At 38.6% G+C, this 17,952-nt stretch overlaps 1 protein-coding gene across 1 annotated transcript in view; it reads left to right on the top strand.

Annotated features, from left to right (window-relative positions):
• Positions 1 to 17,952, top strand: part of LOC110486699 (tumor necrosis factor receptor superfamily member 16) — a 69,612-nt gene that overhangs the window by 24,652 nt on the left and 27,008 nt on the right. The window contains exon 3 of the mRNA XM_021558479.2: positions 15,994 to 16,356. Coding sequence (XP_021414154.2) covers positions 15,994 to 16,356 — 363 coding nt within the window. The remainder of the gene's footprint in view (positions 1 to 15,993; positions 16,357 to 17,952) is intronic.

Raw genomic sequence — 17,952 nt, 5'->3', positions numbered from 1 at the left:
AATTACTGTCCTTTACAGCCAGATACAGCATAAATTATTGTCCTTTACAGCCAGATGCAGCATAAATTATTGTCCTTTACAGCCAGATACAGCATAAATTATTGTCCTTTACAGCCAGATACAGCATAAATGATTGTCCTTTACAGCCAGATACAGCATAAATTATTGTCCTTTATAGCCAGATACAGCATAAATTATTGTCCTTTACAGCCATATACAGCATAAATTACTGTCATTTACAGCCAGATACAGCATAAATTACTGTCCTTTACAGCCAGATACAGCATAAATTATTGTCCTTTACAGCCATATACAGCATAAATTACTGTCCTTTACAGCCAGATACAGCATAAATTATTGTCCTTTACAGCCAGATACAGCATAAATTATTGTCCTTTACAGCCAGATACAGCATAAATTATTGTCCTTTACAGCCATATACAGCATAAATTACTGTCATTTACAGCCAGATACAGCATAAATTACTGTCCTTTACAGCAAGATACAGCATAAAATATTGTCCTTTACAGCCAGATACAGCATAAATTACTGTCCTTTCCAGCAAGATACAGCATAAATTACTGTCCTTTACAGCCAGATACAGCATACATTACTGCCCTTTACAGCCAGATACAGCATAAATTACTGTCCTTTAGAGCCAGATACAGCATAAATTACTGTCCTTTACAGTCAGATACAGCATAAATTATTGTCCTTTACAGCCAGATACAGCATAAATTACTGTCCTTTACAGCCAGATACAGCATACATTATTGTCCTTTACAGCCAGATACAGCATAAATTACTGTCCTTTACAGCCAGATGCAGCATAAATTACTGTCCTTTACAGCCAGATGCAGCATAAATTATTGTCCTTTACAGCCAGATACAGCATAAATTACTGCCCTTTACAGCCAGATACAGCATAAATTACTGTCCTTTACAGCCAGATACAGCATAAATTATTGTCCTTTACAGCCAGATACAGCAGAAATTACTGTCCTTTACAGCCAGATACAGCATAAATTACTGTCCTTTACAGCCAGATACAGCATAAATTACTGTCCTTTACAGCCAGATACAGCATAAATTATTGTCCTTTACAGCCAGATACAGCATAAATTACTGTCCTTTACAGCCAGATACAGCATAAATTATTGTCCTTTACAGCCAGATACAGCATAAATTACTGTCCTTTATAGCCAGATACAGCATAAATTATTGTCCTTTACAGCCAGGTACAGCATAAATTACTGTCCTTTACAGCCAGATACAGCATAAATTATTGTCCTTTACAGCCAGATACAGCATAAATTACTGTCCTTTACAGCCAGATACAGCATAAATTATTGTCCTTTACAGCCAGGTACAGCATAAATGACTGTCCTTTACAGCCAGATACAGCATACATTATTGTCCTTTACAGCCAGATACAGCATAAATTATTGTCCTTTACAGCCAGATACAGCATACATTATTGTCCTTTACAGCCAGATACAACATAAATTATTGTCCTTTACAGCCAGATACAGCATAAATTATTGTCCTTTACAGCCATATACAGCATAAATTACTGTCATTTACAGCCAGATACAGCATAAATTACTGTCCTTTACAGCAAGATACAGCATAAAATATTGTCCTTTACAGCCAGATACAGCATAAATTACTGTCCTTTCCAGCAAGATACAGCATAAATTACTGTCCTTTACAGCCATATACAGCATAAATTACTGTCATTTACAGCCAGATACAGCATAAATTACTGTCCTTAACAGCAAGATACAGCATAAAATATTGTCCTTTACAGCCAGATACAGCATAAATTACTGTCCTTTACAGCCAGATACAGCATAAATTATTGTCCTTTACAGCCAGATACAGCATAAATTACTGTCCTTTACAGCCAGATACAGCATAAAGTATTGTCCTTTAAAGCCAGATGCAACATAAATTACTGTCCTTTACAGCCAGATGCAGCATAAATTACTGTCCTTTACAGCCAGATACAGCATAAATTACTGTCCTTTACAGCCAGATGCAGCATAAATTACTGTCCTTTACAGCCAGATACAGCATAAATTATTGTCCTTTACAGCCAGATACAGCATAAATTACTGCCCTTTACAGCCAGATACAGCATAAATTACTGTCCTTTACAGCCAGATACAGCATAAATTATTGTCCTTTACAGCCAGATACAGCATAAATTACTGTCCTTTACAGCCAGATACAGCATAAATTACTGTCCTTTACAGCCAGATACAGCATAAATGACTGTCCTTTACAGCCAGATACAGCATAAAATATTGTCCTTTACAGCCAGATACAGCATAAATTACTGTCCTTTACAGCCAGATACAGCATCAATTATTGTCCTTTACAGCCAGATACAGCATAAATTACTGTCCTTTACAGCCAGATGCAACATAAATTACTGTCCTTTACAGCCAGATGCAGCATAAATTACTGTCCTTTACAGCCAGATACAGCATAAATTACTGTCCTTTACAGCCAGATGCAGCATAAATTACTGTCCTTTACAGCCAGATACAGCATAAATTATTGTCCTTTACAGCCAGATACAGCATAAATTACTGCCCTTTACAGCCAGATACAGCATAAATTACTGTCCTTTACAGCCAGATACAGCATAAATTATTGTCCTTTACAGCCAGATACAGCATAAATTACTGTCCTTTACAGCCAGATACAGCATAAATTACTGTCCTTTACAGCCAGATACAGCATAAATGACTGTTCTTTACAGCCAGATACAGCATAAAATATTGTCCTTTACAGCCATATACAGCATAAAATACTGTCATTTACAGCCAGATACAGCATAAATTACTGTCCTTTACAGCAAGATACAGCATAAAATATTGTCCTTTACAGCCAGATACAGCATAAATTACTGTCCTTTACAGCCAGATACAGCATAAATTATTGTCCTTTACAGCCAGATACAGCATAAATTACTGTCCTTTACAGCCAGATACAGCATAAATTACTGTCCTTTACAGCCAGATACAGCATAAATGACTGTCCTTTACAGCCAGATACAGCATAAATTATTGTCCTTTACAGCCAGATACAGCATAAATTACTGTCCTTTACAGCCAGATACAGCATAAATTATTGTCCTTTACAGCCAGATACAGCATAAATTACTGTCCTTTATAGCCAGATACAGCATAAATTATTGTCCTTTACAGCCAGGTACAGCATAAATTACTGTCCTTTACAGCCAGATACAGCATAAATTATTGTCCTTTACAGCCAGATACAGCATAAATTATTGTCCTTTACAGCCAGGTACAGCATAAATTACTGTCCTTTACAGCCAGATACAGCATACATTATTGTCCTTTACAGCCAGATACAGCATAAATTATTGTCCTTTACAGCCAGATACAGCATACATTATTGTCCTTTACAGCCAGATACAGCATAAATAATTGTCCTTTACAGCCAGATACAGCATAAATTATTGTCCTTTACAGCCATATACAGCATAAATTACTGTCATTTACAGCCAGATACAGCATAAATGACTGTCCTTTACAGCAAGATACAGCATAAAATATTGTCCTTTACAGCCAGATACAGCATAAATTACTGTCCTTTCCAGCAAGATACAGCATAAATTACTGTCCTTTACAGCCAGATACAGCATAAATTACTGCCCTTTACAGCCAGATACAGCATAAATTACTGTCCTTTAGAGTCAGATACAGCATAAATTACTGTCCTTTACAGTCAGATACAGCATAATTTATTGTCCTTTACAGTCAGATACATCATAAATTACTGTCCTTTACAGCCAGATACAGCATACATTATTGTCCTTTACAGCCAGATACAGCATAAATTACTGTCCTTTACAGCAAGATACAGCATAAATTATTGTCCTTTACAGCCAGATACAGCATAAATTACTGTCCTTTACAGCAAGATACAGCATAAATTACTGTCCTTTACAGCCAGATACAGCATAAATTATTGTCCTTTACAGCCAGATACAGCATAAATTATTGTCCTTTACAGCCAGATACAGCATAAATTATTGTCCTTTACAGCCAGATACAGCATAAATTACTGTCCTTTACAGCAAGATACAGCATAAATTACTGTCCTTTACAGCCAGATACAGCATAAATTATTGTCCTTTACAGCCAGATACAGCATAAATTATTGTCCTTTACAGCCAGATACAGCATAAATTATTGTCCTTTACAGCCATATACAGCATAAATTACTGTCATTTACAGCCAGATACAGCATAAATTACTGTCCTTTACAGCCAGATACAGCATAAATTACTGTCCTTTACAGCCAGATACAGCATAAATTACTGTCCTTTACAGCCAGATACAGCATAAATGACTGTCCTTTACAGCCAGATACAGCATAAATTATTGTCCTTTACAGCCAGATACAGCATAAATTACTGTCCTTTACAGCCAGATACAGCATAAATTATTGTCCTTTACAGCCAGATACAGCATAAATTACTGTCCTTTATAGCCAGATACAGCATAAATTATTGTCCTTTACAGCCAGGTACAGCATAAATTACTGTCCTTTACAGCCAGATACAGCATAAATTATTGTCCTTTACAGCCAGATACAGCATAAATTACTGTCCTTTACAGCCAGATACAGCATAAATTATTGTCCTTTACAGCCAGGTACAGCATAAATTACTGTCCTTTACAGCCAGATACAGCATACATTATTGTCCTTTACAGCCAGATACAGCATAAATTATTGTCATTTACAGCCAGATACAGCATACATTATTGTCCTTTACAGCCAGATACAGCATAAATTATTGTCCTTTACAGCCAGATACAGCATAAATTATTGTCCTTTACAGCCATATACAGCATAAATTACTGTCATTTACAGCCAGATACAGCATAAATGACTGTCCTTTACAGCAAGATACAGCATAAAATATTGTCCTTTACAGCCAGATACAGCATAAATTACTGTCCTTTCCAGCAAGATACAGCATAAATTACTGTCCTATACAGCCAGATACAGCATAAATTACTGCCCTTTACAGCCAGATACAGCATAAATTACTGTCCTTTAGAGCCAGATACAGCATAAATTACTGTCCTTTACAGTCAGATACAGCATAAATTATTGTCCTTTACAGTCAGATACATCATAAATTACTGTCCTTTACAGCCAGATACAGCATACATTATTGTCCTTTACAGCCAGATACAGCATAAATTACTGTCCTTTACAGCAAGATACAGCATAAATTATTGTCCTTTACAGCCAGATACAGCATAAATTACTGTCCTTTACAGCAAGATACAGCATAAATTACTGTCCTTTACAGCCAGATACAGCATAAATTATTGTCCTTTACAGCCAGATACAGCATAAATTATTGTCCTTTACAGCCAGATACAGCATAAATTATTGTCCTTTACAGCCAGATACAGCATAAATTACTGTCCTTTACAGCAAGATACAGCATAAATTACTGTCCTTTACAGCCAGATACAGCATAAATTATTGTCCTTTACAGCCAGATACAGCATAAATTATTGTCCTTTACAGCCAGATACAGCATAAATTATTGTCCTTTACAGCCATATACAGCATAAAATACTGTCATTTACAGCCAGATACAGCATAAATTACTGTCCTTTACAGCCAGATACAGCATAAATTATTGTCCTTTACAGCCATATACAGCATAAATTACTGTCCTTTACAGCCAGATACAGCATAAATTATTGTCCTTTACAGCCAGATACAGCATAAATTATTGTCCTTTACAGCCAGATACAGCATAAATTATTGTCCTTTACAGCCATATACAGCATAAATTACTGTCATTTACAGCCAGATACAGCATAAATTACTGTCCTTTACAGCAAGATACAGCATAAAATATTGTCCTTTACAGCCAGATACAGCATAAATTACTGTCCTTTCCAGCAAGATACAGCATAAATTACTGTCCTTTACAGCCAGATACAGCATAAATTACTGCCATTTACAGCCAGATACAGCATAAATTACTGTCCTTTAGAGCCAGATACAGCATAAATTACTGTCCTTTACATTCAGATACAGCATAAATTATTGTCCTTTACAGCCAGATACAGCATAAATTACTGTCCTTTACAGCCAGATACAGCATACATTATTGTCCTTTACAGCCAGATACAGCATAAATTACTGTCCTTTACAGCCAGATGCAGCATAAATTACTCTCCTTTACAGCCAGATACAGCATAAATTATTGTCCTTTACAGCCAGATACAGCATAAATTACTGCCCTTTACAGCCAGATACAGCATAAATTACTGTCCTTTACAGCCAGATACAGCATAAATGACTGTCCTTTACAGCCAGATACAGCATAAATTATTGTCCTTTACAGCCAGATACAGCATAAATTACTGTCCTTTACAGCCAGATACAGCATAAATTATTGTCCTTTACAGCCAGATACAGCATAAATTACTGTCCTTTATAGCCAGATACAGCATAAATTATTGTCCTTTACAGCCAGGTACAGCATAAATTACTGTCCTTTAGAGCCAGATACAACATAAATTATTGTCCTTTACAGCCAGATACAGCATAAATTACTGTCCTTTACAGCCAGATACAGCATAAATTATTGTCCTTTACAGCCAGGTACAGCATAAATTACTGTCCTTTACAGCCAGATACAGCATACATTATTGTCCTTTACAGCCAGATACAGCATAAATTATTGTCCTTTACAGCCAGATACAGCATACATTATTGTCCTTTACAGCCAGATACAGCATAAATTATTGTCCTTTACAGCCAGATACAGCATAAATTATTGTCCTTTACAGCCATATACAGCATAAATTACTGTCATTTACAGCCAGATACAGCATAAATTACTGTCCTTTACAGCAAGATACAGCATAAAATATTGTCCTTTACAGCCAGATACAGCATAAATTACTGTCCTTTCCAGCAAGATACAGCATAAATTACTGTCCTTTACAGCCATATACAGCATAAATTACTGTCATTTACAGCCAGATACAGCATAAATTACTGTCCTTTACAGCAAGATACAGCATAAAATATTGTCCTTTACAGCCAGATACAGCATAAATTACTGTCCTTTACAGCCAGATACAGCATAAATTATTGTCCTTTACAGCCAGATACAGCATAAATTACTGTCCTTTACAGCCAGATACAGCATAAATTACTGTCCTTTACAGCCAGATACAGCATAAATTATTGTCCTTTAAAGCCAGATGCAACATAAATTACTGTCCTTTACAGCCAGATGCAGCATAAATTACTGTCCTTTACAGCCAGATACAGCATAAATTACTGTCCTTTACAGCCAGATGCAGCATAAATTACTGTCCTTTACAGCCAGATACAGCATACATTATTGTCCTTTACAGCCAGATACAGCATAAATTACTGCCCTTTACAGCCAGATACAGCATAAATTACTGTCCTTTACAGCCAGATACAGCATAAATTATTGTCCTTTACAGCCAGATACAGCATAAATTACTGTCCTTTACAGCCAGATACAGCATAAATTACTGTCCTTTACAGCCAGATACAGCATAAATGACTGTCCTTTACAGCCAGATACAGCATAAATTATTGTCCTTTACAGCCAGATACAGCATAAATTACTGTCCTTTACAGCCAGATACAGCATAAATTATTGTCCTTTACAGCCAGATACAGCATAAATTACTGTCCTTTACAGCCAGATACAGCATAAATTATTGTCCTTTACAGCCAGGTACAGCATAAATTACTGTCCTTTACAGCCAGATACAGCATACATTATTGTCCTTTACAGCCAGATACAGCATAAATTATTGTCCTTTACAGCCAGATACAGCATACATTATTGTCCTTTACAGCCAGATACAGCATAAATTATTGTCCTTTACAGCCAGATACAGCATCAATTATTGTCCTTTACAGCCATATACAGCATAAATTACTGTCATTTACAGCCAGATACAGCATAAATTACTGTCCTTTACAGCAAGATACAGCATAAAATATTGTCCTTTACAGCCAGATACAGCATAAATTACTGTCCTTTCCAGCAAGATACAGCATAAATTACTGTCCTTTACAGCCATATACAGCATAAATTACTGTCATTTACAGCCAGATACAGCATAAATTACTGTCCTTTACAGCAAGATACAGCATAAAATATTGTCCTTTACAGCCAGATACAGCATAAATTACTGTCCTTTACAGCCAGATACAGCATAAATTATTGTCCTTTACAGCCAGATACAGCATAAATTACTGTCCTTTACAGCCAGATACAGCATAAATTACTGTCCTTTACAGCCAGATACAGCATAAATTATTGTCCTTTAAAGCCAGATGCAACATAAATTACTGTCCTTTACAGCCAGATGCAGCATAAATTACTGTCCTTTACAGCCAGATACAGCATAAATTACTGTCCTTTACAGCCAGATGCAGCATAAATTACTGTCCTTTACAGCCAGATACAGCATACATTATTGTCCTTTACAGCCAGATACAGCATAAATTACTGCCCTTTACAGCCAGATACAGCATAAATTACTGTCCTTTACAGCCATATACAGCATAAATTATTGTCCTTTACAGCCAGATACAGCATAAATTACTGTCCTTTACAGCCAGATACAGCATAAATTACTGTCCTTTACAGCCAGATACAGCATAAATGACTGTCCTTTACAGCCAGATACAGCATAAATTATTGTCCTTTACAGCCAGATACAGCATAAATTACTGTCCTTTACAGCCAGATACAGCATAAATTATTGTCCTTTACAGCCAGATACAGCATAAATTACTGTCCTTTATAGCCAGATACAGCATAAATTATTGTCCTTTACAGCCAGGTACAGCATAAATTACTGTCCTTTAGAGCCAGATACAACATAAATCATTGTCCTTTACAGCCAGATACAGCATAAATTACTGTCCTTTACAGCCAGATACAGCATAAATTATTGTCCTTTACAGCCAGGTACAGCATAAATTACTGTCCTTTACAGCCAGATACAGCATACATTATTGTCCTTTACAGCCAGATACAGCATAAATTATTGTCCTTTACAGCCAGATACAGCATACATTATTGTCCTTTACAGCCAGATACAGCATAAATTATTGTCCTTTACAGCCAGATACAGCATAAATTATTGTCCTTTACAGCCATATACAGCATAAATTACTGTCATTTACAGCCAGATACAGCATAAATTACTGTCCTTTACAGCAAGATACAGCATAAAATATTGTCCTTTACAGCCAGATACAGCATAAATTACTGTCCTTTCCAGCAAGATACAGCATAAATTACTGTCCTTTACAGCCATATACAGCATAAATTACTGTCATTTACAGCCAGATACAGCATAAATTACTGTCCTTTACAGCAAGATACAGCATAAAATATTGTCCTTTACAGCCAGATACAGCATAAATTACTGTCCTTTACAGCCAGATACAGCATAAATTATTGTCCTTTACAGCCAGATACAGCATAAATTACTGTCCTTTACAGCCAGATACAGCATAAATTACTGTCCTTTACAGCCAGATACAGCATAAATTATTGTCCTTTAAAGCCAGATGCAACATAAATTACTGTCCTTTACAGCCAGATGCAGCATAAATTACTGTCCTTTACAGCCAGATACAGCATAAATTACTGTCCTTTACAGCCAGATGCAGCATAAATTACTGTCCTTTACAGCCAGATACAGCATACATTATTGTCCTTTACAGCCAGATACAGCATAAATTACTGCCCTTTACAGCCAGATACAGCATAAATTACTGTCCTTTACAGCCAGATACAGCATAAATTATTGTCCTTTACAGCCAGATACAGCATAAATTACTGTCCTTTACAGCCAGATACAGCATAAATTACTGTCCTTTACAGCCAGATACAGCATAAATGACTGTCCTTTACAGCCAGATACAGCATAAAATATTGTCCTTTACAGCCAGATACAGCATAAATTACTGTCCTTTACAGCCAGATACAGCATAAATTATTGTCCTTTACAGCCAGATACAGCATAAATTACAGCATAAATTACTGTCCTTTACAGCCAGATACAGCATAAATTATTGTCCTTTACAGCCAGGTACAGCATAAATTACTGTCCTTTACAGCCAGATACAGCATCAATTATTGTCCTTTACAGCCAGATACAGCATACATTACTGTCCTTTACAGCCAGATGCAACATAAATTACTCTCCTTTACAGCCAGATGCAGCATAAATTACTGTCCTTTACAGCCAGATACAGCATAAATTACTGTCCTTTACAGCCAGATGCAGCATAAATTACTGTCCTTTACAGCCAGATACAGCATAAATTATTGTCCTTTACAGCCAGATACAGCATAAATTACTGCCCTTTACAGCCAGATACAGCATAAATTACTGTCCTTTACAGCCAGATACAGCATAAATTATTGTCCTTTACAGCCAGATACAGCATAAATTACTGTCCTTTACAGCCAGATACAGCATAAATTACTGTCCTTTACAGCCAGATACAGCATAAATGACTGTCCTTTACAGCCAGATACAGCATAAAATATTGTCCTTTACAGCCATATACAGCATAAATTAATGTCATTTACAGCCAGATACAGCATAAATTACTGTCCTTTACAGCAAGATACAGCATAAAATATTGTCCTTTACAGCCAGATACAGCATAAATTACTGTCCTTTACAGCCAGATACAGCATAAATTATTGTCCTTTACAGCCAGATACAGCATAAATTACTGTCCTTTACAGCCAGATACAGCATAAATTACTGTCCTTTACAGCCAGATACAGCATAAATGACTGTCCTTTACAGCCAGATACAGCATAAATTATTGTCCTTTACAGCCAGATACAGCATAAATTACTGTCCTTTACAGCCAGATACAGTATAAATTATTGTCCTTTACAGCCAGATACAGCATAAATTACTGTCCTTTATAGCCAGATACAGCATAAATTATTGTCCTTTACAGCCAGGTACAGCATAAATTAATGTCCTTTACAGCCAGATACAGCATAAATTATTGTCCTTTACAGCCAGATACAGCATAAATTACTGTCCTTTACAGCGAGATACAGCATAAATTATTGTCCTTTACAGCCAGGTACAGCATAAATTACTGTCCTTTACAGCCAGATACAGCATACATTATTGTCCTTTACAGCCAGATACAGCATAAATTATTGTCCTTTACAGCCAGATACAGCATACATTATTGTCCTTTACAGCCAGATACAGCATAAATTATTGTCCTTTACAGCCAGATACAGCATAAATTATTGTCCTTTACAGCCATATACAGCATAAATTACTGTCGTTTACAGCCAGATACAGCATAAATTACTGTCCTTTACAGCAAGATACAGCATAAAATATTGTCCTTTACAGCCAGATACAGCATAGATTACTGTCCTTTCCAGCCAGATACAGCATAAATTACTGCCCTTTACAGCCAGATACAGCATAAATTACTGTCCTTTACAGCCAGATACAGCATAAATTATTGTCCTTTACAGCCAGATACAGCATAAATTACTGTCCTTTACAGCCAGATACAGCATAAATTACTGTCCTTTACAGCCAGATACAGCATAAATGACTGTCCTTTACAGCCAGATACAGCATAAAATATTGTCCTTTACAGCCAGATACAGCATAAATTACTGTCCTTTACAGCCAGATACAGCATAAATTATTGTCCTTTACAGCCAGATACAGCATAAATTACAGCATAAATTACTGTCCTTTACAGCCAGATACAGCATAAATTATTGTCCTTTACAGCCAGGTACAGCATAAATTACTGTCCTTTACAGCCAGATACAGCATCAATTATTGTCCTTTACAGCCAGATACAGCATACATTACTGTCCTTTACAGCCAGATGCAACATAAATTACTCTCCTTTACAGCCAGATGCAGCATAAATTACTGTCCTTTACAGCCAGATACAGCATAAATTACTGTCCTTTACAGCCAGATGCAGCATAAATTACTGTCCTTTACAGCCAGATACAGCATAAATTATTGTCCTTTACAGCCAGATACAGCATAAATTACTGCCCTTTACAGCCAGATACAGCATAAATTACTGTCCTTTACAGCCAGATACAGCATAAATTATTGTCCTTTACAGCCAGATACAGCATAAATGACTGTCCTTTACAGCCAGATACAGCATAAAATATTGTCCTTTACAGCCATATACAGCATAAATTAATGTCATTTACAGCCAGATACAGCATAAATTACTGTCCTTTACAGCAAGATACAGCATAAAATATTGTCCTTTACAGCCAGATACAGCATAAATTACTGTCCTTTACAGCCAGATACAGCATAAATTATTGTCCTTTACAGCCAGATACAGCATAAATTACTGTCCTTTACAGCCAGATACAGCATAAATTACTGTCCTTTACAGCCAGATACAGCATAAATGACTGTCCTTTACAGCCAGATACAGCATAAATTATTGTCCTTTACAGCCAGATACAGCATAAATTACTGTCCTTTACAGCCAGATACAGTATAAATTATTGTCCTTTACAGCCAGATACAGCATAAATTACTGTCCTTTATAGCCAGATACAGCATAAATTATTGTCCTTTACAGCCAGGTACAGCATAAATTAATGTCCTTTACAGCCAGATACAGCATAAATTATTGTCCTTTACAGCCAGATACAGCATAAATTACTGTCCTTTACAGCGAGATACAGCATAAATTATTGTCCTTTACAGCCAGGTACAGCATAAATTACTGTCCTTTACAGCCAGATACAGCATACATTATTGTCCTTTACAGCCAGATACAGCATAAATTATTGTCCTTTACAGCCAGATACAGCATACATTATTGTCCTTTACAGCCAGATACAGCATAAATTATTGTCCTTTACAGCCAGATACAGCATAAATTATTGTCCTTTACAGCCATATACAGCATAAATTACTGTCGTTTACAGCCAGATACAGCATAAATTACTGTCCTTTACAGCAAGATACAGCATAAAATATTGTCCTTTACAGCCAGATACAGCATAGATTACTGTCCTTTCCAGCAAGATACAGCATAAATTACTGTCCTTTACAGCCAGATACAGCATAAATTACTGCCCTTTACAGCCAGATACAGCATAAATTACTGTCCTTTAGAGCCAGATACAGCATAAATTACTGTCCTTTACAGTCATATACAGCATAAATTATTGTCCTTTACAGCCAGATACATCATAAATTACTGTCCTTTACAGCCAGATACAGCATACATTATTGTCCTTTACAGCCAGATACAGCATAAATTACTGTCCTTTACAGCAAGATACAGCATAAATTATTGTCCTTTACAGCCAGATACAGCATAAATTACTGTCCTTTACAGCAAGATACAGCATAAATTACTGTCCTTTACAGCCAGATACAGCATTAATGATTGTCCTTTACAGCCAGATACAGCATAAATTACTGCCCTTTACAGCCAGATACAGCATAAATTACTGTCCTTTACAGCCAGATACAGCATAAATTATTGTCCTTTACAGCCAGATACAGCATAAATTACTGTCCTTTACAGCCAGTTACAGCATAAATTACTGTCCTTTACAGCCAGATACAGCATAAATGACTGTCCTTTACAGCCAGATACAGCATAAATTATTGTCCTTTACAGCCAGATACAGCATAAATTACTGTCCTTTACAGCCAGATACAGCATAAATTATTGTCCTTTACAGCCAGATACAGCATAAATTACTGTCCTTTATAGCCAGATACAGCATAAATTACTGTCCTTTACAGCCAGGTACAGCATAAATGACTGTCCTTTACAGCCAGATACAGCATAAATTATTGTCCTTTACAGCCAGATACAGCATAAATTACTGTCCTTTACAGCCAGATACAGCATAAATTATTGTCCTTTACAGCCAGGTACAGCATAAATTACTGTCCTTTACAGCCAGATACAGCATAAATTACTGTCCTTTACAGCCAGGTGCAGCATAAATTACTGTCCTTTACAGCCAGCTCCACAACATAAATTACTGTCCTTTACAGCCAGATACAGCATAAATTACTGTCCTTTACAGCCAGGTACAGCATAAATTACTGTCCTTTACAGCCAGATACAGAATAAATTACTGTCCTTTACAGCCAGATACAGCATAAATTACTGTCCTTTACAGCCAGGTACAACATAAATTACTGTCCTTTACAGCCAGATACAGCATAAATTACTGTCCTTTACAGCCAGATACAGAATAAATTACTGTCCTTTACAGCCAGATACAGCATAAATGACTGTCCTTTACAGCCAGATACAGCATAAATTACTGTCCTTTACAGCCAGGTACAACATAAATTACTGTTCTTTACAGCCAGAGACAGCATAAATTACTGTCCTTTACAGCCAGATACGGAATAAATTACTGTCCTTTACAGCCAGATACAGCATAAATGACTGTCCTTTACAGCCAGATACAGCATAAATTACTGTCCTTTACAGCCAGGTACAACATAAATTACTGTCCTTTACAGCCAGGTACAGCATAAATTACTGTCCTTTACAGCCAGATACAGCATAAATTACTGTCCTTTACAGCCAGGTACAACATAAATGACTGTCCTTTACAGCCAGGTACAGCATAAATTACTGTCCTTTACAGCCAGATACAGCATAAATTACTGTCCTTTACAGCCAGGTACAACATAAATGACTGTCCTTTACAGCCAGGTACAGCATAAATTACTGTCCTTTACAGCCAGATACAGCATAAATTACTGTCCTTTACAGCCAGATACAGCATAAATTACTGTCCTTTACAGCCAGATACAGAATAAATTACTGCCTTTTACAGCCAGACACAGGCTAAATTACTGGAAAAGATTAATACATTCTTCCTACACAGTAAATATATCGGTAGCTTGTGTAAAAGACTTGACAGTATGGGTTTAGGCTACAGTATTGCTGTGCGATAGGAGTGCGACATCTCAGAGACCCAAGGCAGGAGATACTGAAGAAACACAATCATATATTGATAAACAAAACAATTAGTCTTTTGCAAAGAAGTGTGGGCTGTAGCATTTAAAAAAAAAAATTAACATACAATCAATAGGGTAAGTGTTTGGCACTCGGTATAGGCAGCATGCATGTTTAGTTTGAAAAAGTCACTGTAAAAGACTAAAACATTCTGCCCACACCTCTACAGAAATGTGATCAAATTGGCCATTGCTCTTTCTTTTAGAAACTGCCGTCCCCTGGCCCAATTCCAATAGTTCCACATCATACAGCAAATAAAGTGTTTTGAAGGGTGTTATAGTCAGGTGAATGGAGGGCGTTTTCCTGGCAGAGTTATAATGCTTGTTCACACACGCACAGTTTCATGACAAGTCTGATTTACAATGAGAAACATGCATATGGCGTGCGCTACGTTTATACATCTCAATATTGTTAGACGCATGTATTCTTTTCAGAAATAGCTTGAAACTTACTTTAAAATGATGAAGAGTGGCCAAGCATCAAATTGCCAGTGATCATTTGTGCCAAACCCAGCTTGATTAACTTTGAATACAGGCCATCTCATCGTCTGTTCAGAGCAGTAGAGAGCTATATCATTACAGTACAGTCGGTACAGTCCACACAGAGATCAATCTAGTAATGAGCGCGGCGAGCTTCAGACTCCTTCCTTAACAAGAGCACCTTTCATGTCTCAGAACACAAATCATCCAGAGCCCACTGGATCACTGTGTCCCCCCTCTCGATGAACACAGCAGCAGTAAACATGATTCATGTCATTAGACTGACTGTCTCTCTCTCTCTCCTCCATCCCCCTCTCCCCTCTGTCTCATCCTCCCCTCATTGTTCTCTATCCCCCTCTTCTTTCTTCTCCTCCAGGTGAGACCTACTCAGAGACCTACAGCCACATAGACACCTGTATCCCCTGCACCATGTGTACAGGTCTGATGCGCATGCAGACACCCTGCACCGACTCCAACAATGCCATCTGTGTGTGTGACTACAACTACTACCTGAATGAGGTGTCTGGGCGCTGTGAGCCCTGCACGGTGTGCCCGGCGGGCCAGGGCGTGTTGGCACACTGCGAGCACAACCACGACACGGTGTGTGAGGAGTGTATAGACGACACCTACTCTGACCGGGACAGCTCCCTGGACCCCTGCCTGCCCTGCACCATATGTGATGAGGGCATTGAGGTGGAGCTGAGCGCCTGCACCCCCGTCAGCGACTCCCTCTGCCATAGTAAGAGAACCAACGCACACTCACAGCAACATACACACACACAACCTGCATGCTAGTCAGTAGCAGTAACGTCTGGGAACTTATGGTAACCTTTGCCCTCCTGGCCTATCAGGGTCGTATAGTAAAGTCCTGTATGTCTCTATCACAATGTTTTCTTTCTCATGTGAATTTAGGATGTCTACAGGGGTGACTTCCACATGTGTCTGTTCTACAGTCAGGGTCAGAGAGCCATGCAGGCCAAATTGTCAGACGGCAGAAAAAACAGAACAGCGGTCACAGAGGTCAAGAAGTGGTGGAGTGTCAACACAGAGACAGTGCATAATCTCCAAACGCTCTAACTAGAGGCCAGGTATTCCCTCTGCGGGCCCGGTGAACACAGATGCACTACAGGGCAGGCTGCAGCACTGGAGCACATACCCAGGAAGTTATCAATCCAGTAGGGTGGACGTGGCATGAAATCAGCCATGTCAGTGAATAATAAGCCCAGCCTCTGGGAGGTCCACTGCTGCTGCAAGATATGGAGCTCCCTGCTTTGGTAGCAGACTGGGTTAGGTTTATAGTAATGTGTTGGCTCCACAGGCTGGGTTAGGTTTATAGTAATGTGTTGGCTCCAAAGGCTGGGTTATGTTTATAGTAATGTGTTGGCTCCACAGGCTGGGTTAGGTTTATAGTAATGTGTTGGCTCCACAGGCTGGGTTAGGTTTATAGTAATGTGTTGGCTCCACAGACTGGGTTAGGTTTATAGTAATGTGTTGGCTCCACAGGCTGGGTTAGGTTTATAGTAATGTGTTGGCTCCACAGGCTGGGTTAGGTTTATAGTAATGTGTTGGCTCCACAGACTGGGTTAGGTTTATAGTAATGTGTTGGCTCCACAGGCTGGGTTAGGTTTATAGTAATGGGTTGGCTTCACAGGCTGGGTTAGGTCTATGGGACCTGGGTTGGCTCCACAGGCTGGGTTAGGTCTATGGGACCTGGGACCTGGGTTGGCTCCACAGGCTGGGTTAGGTCTATGGGACCTGGGTTGGCTCCACATACTGGGTTAGATTTATGGGACCTGGGTTGGCTCCACAGGCTGGGTTAGGTTTATGGGACCTGGGTTGGCTCCACAGGCTGGGTTAGGTTTATGGGACCTGGGTTGGCTCCACAGGCTGGGTTAGGTTTATGGGACCTGGGTTGGCTCCACAGGCTGGGTTAGGTTTATGGGACCTGGGTTGGCTCCACAGGCTGGGTTAGGTCTATGGGACCTGGGTTGGCTCCACAGGCTGGGTTAGGTCTATGGGACCTGGGTTGGCTCCACAGGCTGGGTTAGGTTTATGGGACCTGGGTTGGCTCCACAGGCTGGGTTAGGTTTATGGGACCTAGGTTGGCTCCACTGGCTGGGTTAGGTCTATGGGACCTGGGTTGGCTCCACAGGCTGGGTTAGGTCTATGGGACCTGGGTTGGCTCCACAGGCTGGGTTAGGTTTATGGGACTTGGGTTGGCTCCACAGGCTGGGTTAGGTCTATGGGACCTGGGTTGGCTCCACAGGCTGGGTTAGGTCTATGGGACCTGGGTTGGCTCCACAGGCTGGGTTAGGTCTATGGGACCTGGGTTGGC

Source organism: Oncorhynchus mykiss, chromosome 13, assembly GCF_013265735.2.
Source record: "Oncorhynchus mykiss isolate Arlee chromosome 13, USDA_OmykA_1.1, whole genome shotgun sequence".
Taxonomy (NCBI): Eukaryota; Metazoa; Chordata; class Actinopteri; order Salmoniformes; family Salmonidae; genus Oncorhynchus; species Oncorhynchus mykiss.
Note: the sequence above shows the minus strand (reverse complement) of the source record. Positions and strands in the feature narration are given on the sequence as shown.